Source organism: Camarhynchus parvulus, chromosome Z (assembly GCF_901933205.1).
Source record: "Camarhynchus parvulus chromosome Z, STF_HiC, whole genome shotgun sequence".
In the NCBI taxonomy this organism is placed as follows: Eukaryota; Metazoa; Chordata; class Aves; order Passeriformes; family Thraupidae; genus Camarhynchus; species Camarhynchus parvulus.
In genome coordinates this window covers 50467781-50485894 of record NC_044601.1, presented here as the reverse complement: position 1 = coordinate 50485894, position 18114 = coordinate 50467781, and the positions used below count along the sequence as shown (strand labels likewise).

The 18114-nt window shown below is 35.7% G+C and overlaps 1 protein-coding gene across 3 annotated transcripts in view; it reads left to right on the top strand.

Annotated features, from left to right (window-relative positions):
- Positions 1-18114, top strand: part of IPO11 (importin 11) — an 80582-nt gene that overhangs the window by 38878 nt on the left and 23590 nt on the right. For all 3 annotated transcript variants that reach the window (XM_030968149.1, XM_030968147.1, XM_030968148.1), the window contains exons 22-29: positions 301-414; positions 1670-1785; positions 3265-3341; positions 8185-8264; positions 8847-8927; positions 11287-11382; positions 12880-12993; positions 13885-14006. In XM_030968149.1, the coding sequence (XP_030824009.1) occupies positions 301-414; positions 1670-1785; positions 3265-3341; positions 8185-8264; positions 8847-8927; positions 11287-11382; positions 12880-12993; positions 13885-14006 (800 nt within the window). The remainder of the gene's footprint in view (positions 1-300; positions 415-1669; positions 1786-3264; positions 3342-8184; positions 8265-8846; positions 8928-11286; positions 11383-12879; positions 12994-13884; positions 14007-18114) is intronic.

The window sequence follows — 18114 nt, the reverse complement described above, 5'->3', positions numbered from 1 at the left end:
AAGTTAAGAATATGCTAATATGAAAATACCTCTGTGTATCAAGCTTTATGTATTTTTGTGTCCTATTTTCTACATAAGCTTGCTTGCTGTGCAGAAATATCACCATAAGTAATATGTTTGCTTGAAACTACTCTGCAGTCAGAAGTTACTTTAGCCACAGAGTGTTAAAAAAAGATTTAAGCAAACTCTGTGTTTTTACTGACACAAAATCAGCTCCTGTATTTTTCAGAAGCTATGCTTGGGATAAGTTATTAGTCTTGTTTCACTTATTAAGAAACCAATTTGTGTTCTGAACTTCAGATACGACCATATGTGGGATGTTTGGTTCAGTATTTACCACTGCTGTGGAAGCAGAGTGAGGAGCACAATATGCTACGATGTGCCATTCTAACCACCCTAATCCATCTTGTCCAGGTAAGGAATCTGAGTCACATAAACATTGTCAGTACTTGCTACAGTTCTTTCTTGATGATAAAACAGCACGTAGTTATATTGCCAACAGAATCTGTGCTATTGGCTACTTCTTTAATACAGACTATATGCCACACTACCTTCTCCAGCCCCTGCTGTGTCTCAAAGAAAACGTAGTAGGATTAGCAGAGACCAAGAGAAGTGTTCCTATGACAGTGTCTGTACAGGAACAGACTTAATATGCAGTCTTGAACTTGTGGGAATTCATTACTTCAAAGGATGGTATTGCAGAGGTTAACAGTGGAGAGAAAATGAAAGGGAAATAACAAATATTATTATGAAAGGAGAAATAAAGGTTCTTTCCAAAGTGGTGTAACGTTAAAGGAAGAGGAAATAGATTTTTACCATAAACAAACTGTGGAAATACTTCTTTAGTCCCCTGTGGAGACTAAAATATGAGGGTTTTTTTTTTTACAAAAGGTGTATCTCTTGGTGTAGGTAGTCACAAAAATATAGGACAGATTTGCAGAAAAATCTTTTTCTTTTAAGGCATGTTTGTTTAAGTAAGTAGATAAATACACAAAGAAGCTGCAACTTAAAAATACCAAATATTTTTAACTTTTCCATTATCAAAATACAGGAATTATGCAAACTCAGCATTCCACTAGCCTCAGCTCTCTTGAGTAGTAATATTACAATACTCTGTAATGCTGTTCAGTAATTGGCAGTTGTTCCCAGTTTACTCTTTATTGCTCAAGTCTCATGGATCATTTAAAAACTGAATCACTGTCATTGGCCTGTGAATCTTTGGGTAGCTATAAAAATAAACCCTTCTCCTGAATATTAGAATATGTAAAATGATTTTGTAAATTATAAGAACCAAAGAGTAATTTTTTTTTCTTGACCTGTAAAACATTCAGCTTTTAGTCATGTGGTATTTGTTAAACTTGTGGCCTCTCCAAGAAAGAGAATGATCAGTGAATGTTTTTAGGAATGTATGTTCTTTATCTTTTCTTCTTGCAGGCTATTGGTAACTGGATTGTTTAAAAAAAAAAAAGTTCTCAAGACATGTTGAGAGAAAGCTTAGGAATGTTGGGCTATTTTATTGTTGTATGAAGTGGAAGCAAGTTCAACCTTTGATTTCTTGAATGCATGTTTACATGTGGATGTAACAGCAGTGTAGATCTTTTCCATGCTGTTTTTGAAATTCTTGATTTAAGGCTTTTGACATATTTTACATTTCTTACTTATTTTTTAGGGACTGGGAGCAGACAGCAAAAATCTCTACCCTTTTCTGCTTCCAGTTATCCAACTAAGTACAGATGTTTCTCAGCCTCCACATGTATATCTTCTGGAAGATGGTTTAGAGCTGTGGTAAGAATGTTTTCTTTATTTTTGTATCCCCAGAAGAAAAAAAGGTTGTAAAAAGCTTTGAATATTAAATTTGATATGTTCTTGTTACCTTACCTTGATGTCACTTATCTCATACCTTTTCTCAGAAGAGAGGAGGTTAGGAAATTTATATACTCCGCTATTTTTAGTTGTCTATTATTCATTTTCAGGCAGTTGATACTGAAGATACCATTCTGTAACAGGACAAAAAGTCTAGACTCACTGTGTGTAAGACTCACTCACACTAGACTCACACTGTGTGCTAATTTAACAGTTTGGTGTGCTTGACTTAGGGAGAACAGTGAGCCAGTGGATCAGAGCTGGCTGCGGGAAGAGATGTCATAATTACAAGAATAAAATGTAGAAGTTACTTTCTGTATCTCAGACTGTCTGGTGACTAAAGTGACACGGTGCTCAGTTTGCCATGAGCCTGATTTATTTGTTTCTGGTGCAGCTGATGCTGTAAGAGGGGAGAATATAAGAGGGGACCAAATTCTGAAGAATAGGAATACATAGGGTTTGTCTTGAAATTCCTGAGCAATTCCTTTGATCTAAAATATAAATGAGCATTTCAGTTACAAATACTTAACCTACAAATGTTCCGTTCTATATACGCAGCAAAACTGAGATTTATAATGCTGGTGGCAGCAAGTAAAATGCAAGAGCGTCTCAAAAAATAGAACTGGGGCCTTTTACCTGTATCAGTTCAGAACTTTCATATCTTCTTAATGATACTGATCTTGAGGTTGCTCTTCTGATGTCTGTGCAGAAGAATGATATTCTAAGATGTCTCAGAGCATCAGAGAAATCTGGGTAGCTGGCAGGGACAGTTAGGACTCTGAGGGCTTCTTGAACCAAGAGCAGGAAAACAACTAAGATATTTCACATAACCAGACATGTTATTTAAATGTGGTAATCCCATGGCTAAGGTCTAGGAGAAAATTGAATTTGTTGTTGGGGCTTTAAATGCAAGCTTAGTTTATAACTACTGTTTTCAAATCTCAGGAATTTTAAATTGTTATAAACAACATAAGTTAATGCCTCATTTCAGACATAAAAGAAATGTAAGCGTGTAAGCTGGTCTGTCATAGCTTCTCCTTTGAAGTTTAGAACACAGCATGTGTTGTCCTTGCGCTGTAAATCTCCCTCTCTACCCACCTGCTCCAAGTTCCTTGGCTGGCTACTTAGACATTCTCAGTGTTGCATTTCAGTGTTTATGTTGTCTTTATAAAAAGACAGTATCATGTTGTTCTTTGTTTTCCTACCTTAGTAAGACCTGTGCCTATACTGATGAGTGTGTTGTGAGGAGTATTGCTCTGCTTGAAGTATGCTCTAGGATAATTGTTACACATTGTTGATAACATAGATGGTTACTCAAAGTTAAAATATTTACATCTGTCAAAATGATTGCTTAATGTTGCTCAAACATCATGTTAAATATTTTGCTTGATCTGTTGTTAGGTTAGTGACATTGGAGAATAGTCCATGTCTTACACCAGAACTCCTGAGAATATTTCAGAATATGTCTGCCCTTCTTGGTAAGTCTTTCACTAATGTCAGGGCTTTTTCCTGCTACTTGTTGTTCATGCACTAAGCAATGCTTGTGTGGTTGCAAGTACTAAGGGAGCTTGCAGAATTGTAACAAAAATTGAGGAATAGGCTTTTATTGTCTGACTTATGATCTCATATTTTTTAATACTTATCTCTTACCCTTCTTTTTTAAATAAATTGGAGCGGCTGTACATGAGAGATAAGACAAATTTCAGAGAAAGCTTATCATTTCAGGGGTTATTTTAAGAAGTTTCTGAAATTGAGCACCAAATGTGCCAAGTGTTATTGATATTGATTATCTGGAATACTTGCCTGTTCTGCTTGCAATCAGAATAAAGTTATTAGCTTTTCCCTTATCCAGTTAATAACAATGTAAGATGTTTTCAAACTACCTAAATATGTCTATACACACTTGGGTCAAGCACTGAAATGAAAAACAGCAGTTTGTTGGCAAAATATAAACTTAGTAATGAGAAGTAGGATTCAATGCTTAGGAAATACTGATATTTCAAGTACTTTTGCTTCATAATTAAAGGCAGTATAAGAATTCTGTGGTTTAATTTTATGTTAGTATGTTTGTGTTTAGATCTTTAGCTGTGCTTTTGAGGTGTCAACCCTAATACAGAAAATGGGTTCATTTTTTCAGAGAAATGTGTTCACAGAATTACAGAAGTTCACTTTTTAATTGATAATTGTTTTCAGGACTTATTATTTTATTCTATTTCTACTGGTCAGTAGAAACTTATGTCATGACAGGTAGGTGGATGATGATGACTTCTGTTATTTCCCCTTGTATGCGAGATCTCTAATGACAAAACTGCTCTGTTTACTAGTAGTGGTTTTATGGTTAAGTACTCCACAGCTACTGCTAAAATTCAGTGGCTGCTGAGTCCTGATGACTGTTGTGGTCATCCATAACTACAGCCTCTCCTTCTGCCTTCTTGTTCTGTGTCACTCAAAGGTGGTGTCTGCTGCAGGAAGCCTGCACTGCATGAATGGCTGTGATTTTCATGGTTTGTCACACTGCTAATCCGCTTGACTGAAATTCAGAAGTACTCAGTATTTGTGGCTTATTTGTTTGCTACTGAGATTTTCCCCCCAGTCCTCATGTGATACTTTTCAGAGTAGAGTTGAGTAGAAATGGAAACACTGGCATACTCTTAAGAAAAGACGGAGGTACTCTGGAATATTCTACACTTATAATGTTTTCCTTGTTTTATGAATGGATCCTGGAGAATAGTGATGCTCTCCTTTGGGAAAAAAATACATTCTCAGGAGAAATTATTTATTCTGAATAATGGAAGCTGCATGATGTTGGTGTACAGTAAGTAGTACAGTTAAGCTGGGTAGGGTTTCCTTAGGATGAGCCTTCAAACATGCTTATGTCAAACTTTTTTTTTTATCAGGGTTGGGAGTGAAACACAGTAGCTGATGTGTAACCACCCTGTAAGCTTCTGTACTACTTCACTTCCTGAGCATTCTTCTGAAAAACTGTTTCTGAGTGTCATGTTTGTCAAAAATTTTGATGGCTACAAATGATGCATACTTTTCCAGATAGTGGAAACCATTCTGATATGCTCTTTGCCTACAAATTCTGTTTACATCAGGAGAATCTGACTAGACAGCCTCCACATGACACAGCCATGGTATTGTGATGCTTAAATAGAGCTGGAATTTTGGATTAGTGCTAACCTTATTTTAAAACATGGTAGTTAGAAAACCAGTACAATACTGCCATCTGCTACCCATCAGGGAGCTACTTCATTCAGGACACTTGAAAAAGAGATTCTTCGCTTAAATAAAGTGCAACAGTACAGTTTAAGGTGCAGCATCTTGCAAAAGAAAACATTGATCACTGATGATCAACAGTGCTAGTTAATTAAATAACTTTTCAGTGTTAAACCTGTAGCAGAATTTTTCTAGTACACCAGTAGCAGCATTCGGCTGCAACTTCCAGCACTTTGTCAGGCTCTTCTGTCCTTCTTAGCATGGTGATGTAGCTGTCAGAACAAGGTGAGAAGTCAAAATTGCAAAGTCTTGTTTGCCTTAAGTATCTGAGATAAGGCAAAAAAAGAGATAATCACTCCAAGACTGGTTTTCAATTCAGTCTGAAGTCATCAAAGTAAAAGTCAAAGGACAGATGAGGTGAAGGGAAGTTCTGACTAGGTAACTACCATGCTATGTCTTGTGGGGTAGGGTGGAGAACTAGCAACAAGATGCTCCAGAAAACTAGTTCTTGAAAATACAATGTAAGGAATATTAACCTCCTGTCCTTTGTTTTCTGAATTTATTTTTACTGAATGGAATTACTGTATTATACAGGTAGTGTAAGAATTTTGCTGGTGTGTTTAGCTTCTATATAAGCGTGTAAGTCATTCAGAAAATATGTCAGAGGTGAACATGGATGAAGTAGAAGACCGGAGGGCAGAGGAAGAAGAATTCATATGTGACATATTTATATATGCTTTTGATTTTCCTTTTTTAACTAATCTAAAAATAATACATAGTTGTTCACTTCCAGATATAATTGTCATTATGAAAATATCTTTTTGTACCCATTTCAGGATACTACTGTTGTTGGAAGTGTATGTCAGAGGAGTTATACAAGTCAAGATATGCCTTCAGGAGCAGAATGTTGCATTTTATATATGAGGGCTTGGTTTCACTTGCAAAAGTGACTGACCTTCAAAGATTATGGTGCTGTCACTGATGTACAATAATTATTCACAGCATAATTTTCATACTTGGTTTTCAGTTCAGCACTGGTGCTACTGTTTAAACTCTGTTGAAATGTAATTGTCCTGTGAAGGGATTGCACAATCTCTTTAATACATCTCTTGCAGTGTTTTGAATAATGTGGAATGGAGAAATGCATTAATTGTCTGAGGATGGAAGTGTTTCTGCAATGAGGCAGCTTAAAAGGACAGTTGAATCTAATAAAATTTCAGGTTGGAAATATGGTCACAATCTAGACATACCTGTTCCGAAAAGCATCAAGTTTAATGTGCATGTACTGTATTTATAAAGGGACTGGCAAAAACCAAGTTACTGGAACTGGTGTAACTCCTCTGATCCAAACAAAACTCAAAGGAGCACATTAGTTAATTTAAAAAAATATGTTTGATTAATGAAATCCTGGCAAGAGAATTGATGTATAATTAGCTTCTAAATGCAGTTTGTTCAACATGAGATGTTTCCAGAAAAGTTTGCTAAACATTGAGCTGTGTTTGAGTGATGGAGGTTCTGTCATTTCCATTGCCTCCGTCATACCTGTTTTCATTTTGACCTGAAGTACAATTTTTGCTACACACATCTTATTACCTTTTATTGGTTATCACAGAATCACAGCATGGGAAGTTATGGAAAACTTAGTAGTACTTCATGTTTATATGACCATTTATTTAGAATTTATCTTCTTGCTTCAGTGTCTGAAGCTTTAAATATTATTCTATCCAGTAAAGAGAAAAACACAAATGCAGACCTCTAGGGAGAACTCAATGTGTAAACTCTAGTAAAATGCTACTAAAACTAAACTCACAGACATCTTTGAATCTTTTGATGAGCATATTGGATTGATAGGTGATCTCTTTTCAAGTCAAGACACAAAAATATTCATAATAAATTATTACAGGATACGACCTGAGTACTGACTTACGAACATACGCAGGAACGCAAAGCTGTCTTATGGCCATATCCAATGGAAGAACATTAATGGGGGGGTAAAAAAGAAAATCTGCTGAACCTTCCCAGAACTATACAGATGTTATAATGGAAAAGCAGCCACAGTCATGGTGATAGCTGTTTTTAGTAGAAGTTTTTATATATAAAAATACCACTAGGTGTAAGCCAACTTCCATACGACTGCTTTCATCTAAGCCATGGGAGATGCATGAAGTCTTAGCCAGATGCTTGTTCCATCTGGTAAAGGAATTTTATTTAAAATTCATGTAAAAATATTTTCCTGTTGCTTATCCATGATGGTTTTATTAGACATTTTAAAGGTGATGGAACTGAGGTCCAATTCTTTTACCAAGAATAGTTTGTCTCCCAAACTGGTTTTAAGGAAATTTATCCCTTTGAGGTCTTTTGCCTTGTTTTTACACAATGTGACTTTCTGCACTAGTATCAACATCCACGTGAAACTTTGAAACTTTTCATTTTACTGTGAGTTCTGCTTATACATGTTCCAGAGTGATTATTTTTTCCCTCCCCTTAAACAGTCTTACAGGTAGTGCCTGACGATATATCTTTTTTTCTCTCTTCAAGCTGCTGCTGTATATCTTCCTCTGTGTGTGTATCTATCTCTTAGGCAGATATGCTCTCTTTACTGAAATACTCAAGCTATGCCCTACAGCTCAGTGTGTGTCAGCTCAGTGCCATTTGATATGGCATCTGGGTCAGAAGATCAGAACTGCAATCTTTATTTCGTTCTTTTTGCTCAGCATTTACTGACTCAGTGTGAGAGAGACCATTTATCTGTAATTGCAAGTCTCTAAAGTACATGTTTCATTTATTCTGTCTTTATTATCTTCTTAACCCAGTATTACATCCATACCTGACTTTTGTTTGGTTTTGTTTTTAGTTATCATTGGCTTTTGAGGTTGTAGGATTTCTTGTGCTTCCATTTGAGCATGAGAGCTGTCATTCCACATCTGTAATTGTCCTTGTAGAGAGAGCGAGCCTGATTGGCACTGGATCTAAGATCTTTTTTCCATTTGTTGGCATCTGGTACTACAAGCTGCAAGAGGAGAAGACTTTTAGAAGGAAATCATCTTGGTTGTACTTCAGTTTTGTGACCAGGTTCTGAATTGTGATTTCTGTTTTTTCCAGAGCTGAGTTCAGAAAATCTCAAAAATTGCTTTAAGATCATCAATGCTTATATTTTCTTATCTTCACCTGAATTTTTGCAGGTATGTTACAATATAATAAGATCCATATTACTGCCTCAGTTCTTTACTGGCAAACTGTTTTTTCTCTCATCTTGGAGGATGCCATACAGACAAATATTTATACTCTTATTCATATATGTGTATACAAACATACTGTTTTAATGTTAGCTCTTTATAGTGCATGGTGGACACTCAGATTTGAGAAATATTATTATTTAGAATTAATGCTTTGTGGATTGATTTAGTAGTTTGATATCTGAATGGCCCTATGTTGGGTAATGATATTTACTATTATTATCCTACCAGATTAAAATTATGAATATACATGCTAGCAGGAGTTGAACAAGATATTATGCCTTGTTGTCACACCTTCTTAATTAGAAAATTCTTTGAGATTGTTTAAATGTCCTGCAATGTTAAAAATGCAACAAAATGCTTAGATTAAATTTTAATTAGTTTAGAATGATGAACATTTTAGCAGATACGATCTTTGAAGAGAAACTGGGTCTTTAGGCATATGTAAACCCCTAAGGAATTGAGTTTTGAAATATATACCAATATATAAAATGCATTGCATAATACCTTCTTTTCATTTTATTTCAGATGTATGCTGCTGACTTATGTCGGTCATTTTGTGAGCTTTTGAAGGACATAACAATTGAAGGTCAAGTTCAAGTTTTAAAGGTGGAGTATAATAAAAATAATATTCAGAGGCTCGGCTCTGTGCATGTAATGTTTTCAAGTAGAATTTAGAACATGTAGAAGAAACCAATGTATTTAGCAGAATTTGACATTGGAGTTAAACCATCAGTGGTGGTTTAACTATTTACTTGAAGTGAGAATAGAGCAAACCTAGTGAGTATAAAGCAAACTTCTCCTATCTTTATTGAATGTTGTATGTATGTGGTCTCCATGAAATTCCTTTGTGTACCATACTTCCATTTGTACCAGACACAGAGTTCAGACAGTCTTTGTTTGCCTTTGGCATAAGTTGCTGTTGTAATGGCCATAACTGCTTAAATAACATTGCTAAAGGTTTTCCAAAGAACCAGAAATTTATATTTTCACACAGCCTTAAAATGATGTTGAGGAACTCATAAGCTTTGGAAATAATAATAACAATGATTTGAATGTGTCTTTTAAAGAATTTTGGGAAATAAAGTTGGAATATACATTGCAAGGTAACTGACTAGTAGCTGTAGTGTACTACTATTAAGATTTCCAGTAGTTGCACTAACATGGGGCTCTGTGTTGTTTATAAAAAGTTGGACTTGAATTCAATTAATTGTAAATGTGATGGGGGATATAAATTGGATCTCAACTGTCCCTTTAATGGATTCACAGCTAGTTCCAGAATCCAGGACAGAAAACAACTGGTGAAGTTCAGAATATCCCCTGTTTGTAGTTACTTCTGTGAAGAGCATACGGCCTCTAGGTCTGAAATTTAAAATGTCAATTCTGGTCTATTCAGTGATATTATTTAAAGTCTGTAGTTGAGTGAATGTTTTATGCAGCAGCTTTTAATCAGATTTCTAAAATAGAATTACACTGCTAGTACAGAATAATTTATTCACTTGGGTCCCAGTGTGGCCTTCCTGCAAGATTTGTCTGGTATACTTGGAACACTTTCCTAGGAATGCCCTCTTGATTCCAGAGGGATAACTGAGCTATCATCCTTGTAAATATTTTTAGGAAAAGCAAAAGTTTTGTCAGGCTTCACTGTGCTGACTTATGAAACAAAAAACCCCCAAAATCTAGATAAGCATTGGGAACAGAAACACCCAGGGGTGTTCTCTGAAATAGTTTCATACAAACAGCTTTGACTGGATTGTAAATAGACATTAGAACAGTAATTAAATTAATAAGGTTGAAAAATACTAATTTGGACTGATAAGACTATTTGTTGCAAGATTGCTGAGGCTTGATGTGACTTGATTTTCTAATTATCTTGACACAGACAATAAAAGGTTTAAAAAGACTGTGCAAGGAACAAAGGAGATGGCCAAAACTTCCAGTACCCAGAAAGATGAGTGGGGGGAAAAGTTATGTTTACCTCTGTATATAATAAGCCTCTTTTATACCTCTGCATATTAAAGGTCTACAAAATTGAGAGGCATTGAGAAAGGTCAACTGCTTAACACTTTTCTTAGTGCAAAAAATAGAGTATTAAATGAATCTATTGGGAACGAGGTTCAACATGGAGAAAAAAATATTTTGGAAAATTTGGTCAAGAGCACAGAAGAGTTGGTCCTTGTTGAAATTCCTCTGAAGTGGAAGTAAATGGAGACTAAGAGTGTTTAGGTGTGGTGCATTTATGATACCTTTATGTGCTTTAAAAACACATCAGTGTGTTCATGCATGTGCCATCACTTTCTATACCTGGAAGTAGGAGTGAGGAGCCCTCAGCACATTATTCTCACAGCCTCTTCCCATCTCTCTGGTACAAGGCTGGAGCGCAAACATCTGGGCAAAAGAAAAATGGAAGAAGGCAGGAAAACAAATTACTTCAGGGAACAGCATATGGGGGGAAAAGGAGCTGAAAGACAAAGGGTAAAGTGTTTAAACATTGGGAACCAGAGCAAGATGCCCAGAATAGCACCTCTGAGAGCACACCTGCAAGGAGCTGGTAGGTCCTAATCAGCAGGTTCTCAAAAACTGACATGACAGCTGTGGAAATATGCCCTGAACTGCTGGTACTTCACTCTACCAACCATCTCAATCTACTGCTTTTCCTGGAACCATAAAAAGGTCCCTTTTTCCAAACCACCCCATCAACTTTGCCTGGGACATGGGGGAGGCTTGTGAGGTACTTGGCTAGGTGGGTTTCATTGGCTTGTCAACTTTCACCAGGTGCATTTATGCAAATCAGGTTTGCAGAATATTTTACTAGAATATGGTTTCAGCAATCTGGGATTTGCTGGTATCTAATGGTAAGCATCCTCTGAGCACTTTATATGTGTACACCAGTTCACATGGGTTTAAAGCTTTGTTGAAGGTTTATGAATGTACTTTGCTAATGGCTCAATTTGCTTTTGTTCTTAAGGTTGTAGAAAATGTCCTAAAAGTCAACCCTGTGTTGGGTCCTCAAATGTTTCAACCCCTTCTGCCATCAGTATTCAGGGGGATTATAGAAGGGGAGGTAAGAGTTTCTTTAACTGCTCTCTACTTTTCCTTTGGAAAATGAAAGTACCTTCCATTATCTCCAGTTTTTTCATATTGATGTTCAATTTTCTCTTGTTTTAAGAGTATCTGATAGATTTTTCATATCTAGTTTAAAAATCTTTAAAGGTAACACAGTAGCACAAGAAAAAACAAGCTGTCCAGCACTTGTTTTGTAACGTACTGTTTGTTTTAATAAAATAGCACAAATGTAATTCTACTGTCGCACTGTTCCTTCACTATTAACATTTTTAAGAGCTCTAACATTAGGCCTAGTGTAACCCTTAGTCGGTGATGGAGTTTTTTGTTGGTTTTTTTTTAAGACACATACTATTCCTTTTTAATTGTACCTGGATGAGAGAAAGACAAACTGAACCAGGAGAAGATCAACTTGACCTTCTTTTCCTAACTGGCATATCTAATATGAAGAGCTGAAGGGTGTGAGAATGATTTGTGTGAGATAGTCTTTAAAATTTTGCTGGCTTACATGTCAAAACTTCTCCATGTGCTCTCTTTGTATTCAACAAATTAGTAAAATCAAATATGCTTTAACTGTGTTGAACCTTTCCATTTCTAGCAGGAATCAGTGGGTGGAATTCTTCAAGCTTTTTGACTTCTTTGAACAAAATCTTTGCTTTTTTCTCAGTTGAAGACCTTAAAATATCAATAAGTAGCTCCAGTTTGAGTAAAATAAGATTTCCAAATTTAAGCCAAGTAATACTATATAGCAAAGTACTTTTTGCTGTTCAAAGCACAAAGATAGAGAGTGGATTTTTAAAATGTCTTCTGATTTATGACTAATAAGTTCGTTATATCCTATTCAGAATGTATTACTCTGGGTTAGAATTTTCAGGTAAATGTTGGCATTTTGTTTTTCAAGTAGGCTATTTTACAAAATACAGTTATATTGTTATGTGCTGAATTTAATATTAAAAAATCCATAGCTTCTTTTAAAATAACCAAAGATAATAAACTAGTGAACTTATTATTCTATCCAGTTAATTTTGAGACACCTGCAGATTAGTTTTTGGCAAATGTATTATAGTTTCTATCTGAAAAAAGTAAAAACTTCAGAGATACTAAGTTTTCTTAATTTTACTGAAATTGTAAGCAGTAACTTGGAACCAGCATCAACTTCAAAGGTAATATTTTAACAGTACAATAAACTGTTAGTTCCTTAAGATACAGGTTTTAAAATTTAAAGTAAAATCACCTTGCAAGTTGTCTTGGCTGTTTGGATGAAATAGACTTTGAAATTGCCGTAGTTTTCATATTGTAAGAACTGAAAACTCTGGTAAAGATTGCTCACTCAGTCTTCTGTTCCTAGAGGCTCTTAAATTGCAATTTATAATTTAAAATTTAGTGAAAGACATAAGGGATGCGTACAAGTATTTTCCAGGTACTGTTGCTGTGTGTGTTAAATATTTTTCTTTTACTTACACTAAGCACCTTTTGTTTTGGTTTATTTTCATTTCAGAGGTACCCAGTGGTGATGTCTACTTATCTGGGGATCATGGGTAGAGTTCTACTACAAAATGCAAGGTTTTTTTCATTACTTTTGAGCCAGATGGCATGTGAATTGGGTCAGGAGGTAAGGTTTGTTGTCCTTTTTTGTCCTTTTGGGTTTTTTGTGTCTTGGTATTTCAGCTGTACTACATAGGGAATTCTTGCTTTCTTTTGACCTGGATAAACTTTTCCCTTTATTATCCATGCTTATTCCTGCCCAGTTAATCTTGAAAAGGGGCTCTTCTCCCTCCTTCTCTCCTTTCTCTGAGCACCATGTAACAACTTTTGCATATTCCCATAATTACTTAAAACATCCCATTAAAATTTTTATAGAGTCTGTAAATTCTCTTCCTGCTGCATCCCACAATTAGCTATGTAAACCCACTTAGTTCACATGCAATTGTAGGGTGAGAATTTGTTTCCCTGTGCCATCTTGATGGGTCTTGCCGCCTGGAGGATGGTCTAACGATTCTCCTCTGTGTTTCTAGAGTATCAAATTCAGTGTGCTTCAGTTTCACTGCTGAAGTTACTGAGGGTCTTTTGCTACAGGTGTTTTATTATGTCTTTCAGTGAAATTTGCTTTTCTGGGGTATAATACAGTTTTCAAACAGATAACAAGTCTTCTAATCTGTCACTGTGTAGATAAAACAGAATAAGTCCATGTGCTTTGTTTCTATGAGACTGTTAGGGAAAAACGGAATAATTTGGTGTCCTGAATTAGTTCCCTCTCCATAAATGAAATACATTTCAAGCATCTAGGTTACAGCTAATGGTATGTAGGGTTCAGGGCCTAGAAGCATTGTCATAGAAAATTCAAAAATACATGTTGCTTGTTACTTCTGTCAGGTATACAACTGTGTAGTGTCTTTCAAAGACTAAATAATGTATTCATTTGCTAGAAAAATTAAAATAAGTTATTTTCTAAACACACTGATACACTTATAACTGAAAAAGAACATTATGTTTCCCAATGCAGTTGGACCAAATTCTTGGTAACATGATTGAAATGTGGGTTGATCGGATGGATAACATCACTCAGCCAGAAAGAAGAAAACTTTCTGCTTTGGCATTGCTTTCTCTTCTGCCATCATTGAATAGGTAAGCAAATGTATAATATCTTAAATAAGAATACTTCAAAGGCACTTGGAATTGTTTTTAAAGTATTTCACAATTCTACAGCTAAATATTCCAATATGAATAGTTTTATTTGCTTGTTTTTCTCCCCCAAGAGAAATTTTACAAACATAGAAATTCCAATAAGAAGTTATATTAACGTCTTATTTGGCTTCATAAGCATTACAGTAACCTTTCTTCCATTTCATAGGAAATGTCATTTAGTTAAAGTGAGGAACCAGTACTGCAGATTTTATTGTTGGTTCTCGTATTAACTTAGAACTATCTGCTTCTCTCATCTGTGATTAAGTAGTCGCTTTAGTTGACATGTTACTATTATGGTGTCCCTGACAGGGAACAGTGTTCAGTTTTCTTTCCTGTTATAGGTGATCTGAACTTTCATTCTGGTTTTCTCCTTTATGACATTAAGTGTAAGAAAGAGTTGCTATGGAAGACTGTGTTGTTTCTGTGAAACACTACAGGTTTTATAGCAAGGAGATTTTACTATTATCCTTTCAGTAGCCATCATCATTGCTGGATATACATAGAAAATGAAAGTTTTAAATGAAAATGCTGAATACACTGACTTCTAAGTTGTCAATACTATGTCATGTATAACATGTTTAGGTGAGAGTTCAGTCTGTAGTTACCTTCAGATTATTTTTATCTGTTTGACATACAGGAAGACGAGACTGCATGAGTTTACATTTAGTCTGCTGGGTTTCCTGAACAGTCTTGTCTGCTGTATTGTCTGTTGAGAATTTAGATGTTGCTCCTAAATCCTAAAAGCTACGTTAGTATCTGTAGGGTATGTAGTATCTGTCAAAGCTGTAGTCTATGTAGTCACTATCTAAAAAAAAATCAGGGAACACTTATGTGTAATTTAGAGGCTTCATTGCTTTTTATATGCATAGAAATTTTTCCTCTTTTTTTTGTCAGATAGATAGGCTAACCATCTAGCTAAAGGTGAACCAAGCAGCTGCTTTGGGAGGCTTTTCCCCAGTAACTGTAATGGTATTATGTTGTTTATAAGTATATTTGAAATGTTTTTAAGGAGGTGTTAGCTAAAATTTAATGTGCTGAACTACATCTGTCTTCCTGTGAAGTTTCTGTTAAAGAGAGGAAGGAAATAAATAAATTCCTTTAGATAACCATGTTATTTTGAACTATGTTCAGCTGCTCCAGATTTCCTGGTGTAAAAGCCAATTATTTCTGGCAGTCCTTAACTTAATAAAACCTTCTGCAAATGACAGCTTTATTTTTCAGTTACCCATATCATTTAAGTAAGCTGCTTTTCAAATAAAGAGTCTCTCTTTAGTGGACAAATTTATGTCAAGGCTATGAAAATTTCACTTATACAATTGATAGACTGCCAAACTTAGCTTCAGACTGAGTGTGTGAAATGGATTCTGTCAATTGATTGTTTCTTTTACTAGAAACAATGTGAGTCACTCTGGTTTTGCTGTATCTCAGGGATTATACTACAGATACTTGCAGCATCCTGTATCTGCAGGCTTCTTGTGCAAGTCTATCTGCACAGTTGAAAAAAAAAGGTTGTAAATGGAATACAGTGTTTAAACAAAATGTTTGGATTAATGTGTTTTCAAGAAAAGGTATAGTAATTTTTCCTTTGAAATGCCTCACTAGCCAGTTTCTTGATTAGATTTTACTTTGGATATCCAAGGTAAGTTCAGGATTTCTCAACTGCAGAGGCAGAACAGCATTTTGTCTTCTGTGAATGGCTCATGGGCTGTCTTGAAGGCCAAGGTGAGAGTGAGATTCTTCCTCAGCTTGCTGCTCTGTGGTGGTCAGGATTGGTACCAGTAGCAAGCTCAGATTTTCAAGGTTTTCCTGAAAGGAGAACAGGCATCTGTGCTGGGTCTAACACTTTCTGAGAATTTTTTTCCTTTTGCCATTTGTTTTCTCTAGCCTATAGCTGAAGCACTAATTTATTTTAGAGAGGAGAAGGAGGTAGTAGACAATAACAGTGGGAGGAAAATGAAGATAACATGTATTCTCATTCTTCCCTCAGAGTTTTTTTATGGATAAAATGTTGGGGAAAGTTTTAAACAGTGACCATTTTTATTCTCTGTGTAAACTCTGTAGTATTACTTCATGGATTTTAATTGTTTCTCTAGTTAGTGATCAGGTTTGTCATTACAAATATGTGGAACCCTGGACTTTCTGCATTTTAGGGAAAGGTAAAAGATAGGTTCTAGCATTATTAATTTAAAACTAGTTTGACACGAATCGTTTTCTGTTTCAAGTACAAGACCTTTGACAATGTCATGAGTGAAGGATTTTAGAGCAGATAAGACAGGATTCAGTGCAGAGCAGTTGTTCACAGTGGCTCTTAGGCTGACTAGTTTGACTAAGGAGATTATGAAGTGACAAATTGTTAGCCACACTAGTTTTCTCATATAGGCAGTACCATCCAGAGATAGACGTAATGGCATGCTTTTTGTATCAACAGTAGTGCTGCATTTTAATCATGTATGCATGTCCTTCAATCTAGCATCCTGTTTATCTTCCCACAGCTGCACATTGTGTTAGGGTTAGAACCTAACCCTAACATCTTTCATATTAAAAAAAGAACAATAACTGCTACTTTCCTGATTAGTGTGTTGCAGCACCTTTTCATGGAACAGTAATTTCCTGGTATTACTTAGGGGTTTGCCCAAATTAAATGCTACATAATTGTCTGCTTTTCCTATGCAGTTAATGTTAACATGTTTTTTGGTGTTCGACAGATACATGTATTGGCAATATTTTCTGTATTTTGTGTTCTTACTGCCTGCTTATCACTCATCCATTTGTGCATTTTCATTAATTTATTAAAAAAATCTTACTGTTTCATAAAATAGGTTGAAGACTTCTGTGTTTAAACTGCTGTATATAACAGTGGGGACCAATAACATTCAGGCAGTAAGGATGCACTTGTGGAGTGAGTGTCTCCATGTTAAGTACATGAGAAAAGTGTGGATAAACACACAGTAGCTCTAAAAGGAATGGCTTTTTGAAAAACACGCAAGGACTTGAAGGTTTTTGGAGGAAATTGGTATTTAAGCTAGAGTGTGAGACATGAGGTGTGACAGCAACCTTGATGAGTAAATTCACGAGTGTTATGATTTTCCTACTGTTGTATTTAGTCATTTGTGCTTGTCTACTACTTTAATGGCTTGTTCATAAACATACAGCTGCAAGAGTACTCTTCAAGGCTGAGTTGAGTTTTATTAGATGTGCCCTTAATCCCTAAAGTAGTGACTAGTGAATATGGTCAGTAGCAGCATTCTGCCTCTTATTTGTTGTGGAAAATGTGTGGGCCTCCACCACTATCTAGGGTTCTGCATTTTGAGCTCTTCAGCATCCTTTGTAGTTCCTGATGCCAAAGTGGCTAAAATAGTACTAGGCCCCTTCTCTTACCCATATCTATCTATCTGGAAATAACTAGCTTGCTTTCTGCAGTATAATGTCAGTATTAGAGTGTTTTGGAAAGTCCTTCTTTAGAGATATTAAAAGCTTTTAATGATTTATTTAGCAAAGTAGATATCTTTTTTATTCCTACAGTTGTGTGTATTTTAGTGGAACACAACACTGAAAGATGCTAAAGAATGATGGGAACATTTCTAATAAGAAAATAGAAACATATTTTGGGAGGAATATAGTGTCAGTGATCAGCCTTGTTTGGGATGGTGCCTGACTGTACCTACGGGTAGCATTTGACACCATGTTGAAAGCTAAGCACTCCCCTTCTGCAGGTGAGTGTTATTTCCATGTTTGTCACTCTTGAATGGGAGACTGCCATGTTTACTTTTACTCAGTCAGTGCTTTCCAAAACAGGCCACAAATTGTGGTCCTTGAGGATAGGCTCATTTTTGGTGAAACTACCTGTGCAGAGTGGTACCATTCTGAAGTAGAGGAGACTTTACTGAGCTTAAAATATGACGTATTTTAATTTATCTATCTTCATTTTGGTTTCTGGTACATGAGTAGTTTTCATTTTACCCCTTTGAGTTAAGTATGTTTATGTGGGGAAGGGGTTAAGAGGTTCCCCAGGTTTCCAGTCATTATGTAAATGAATGTCTGCTTTTTC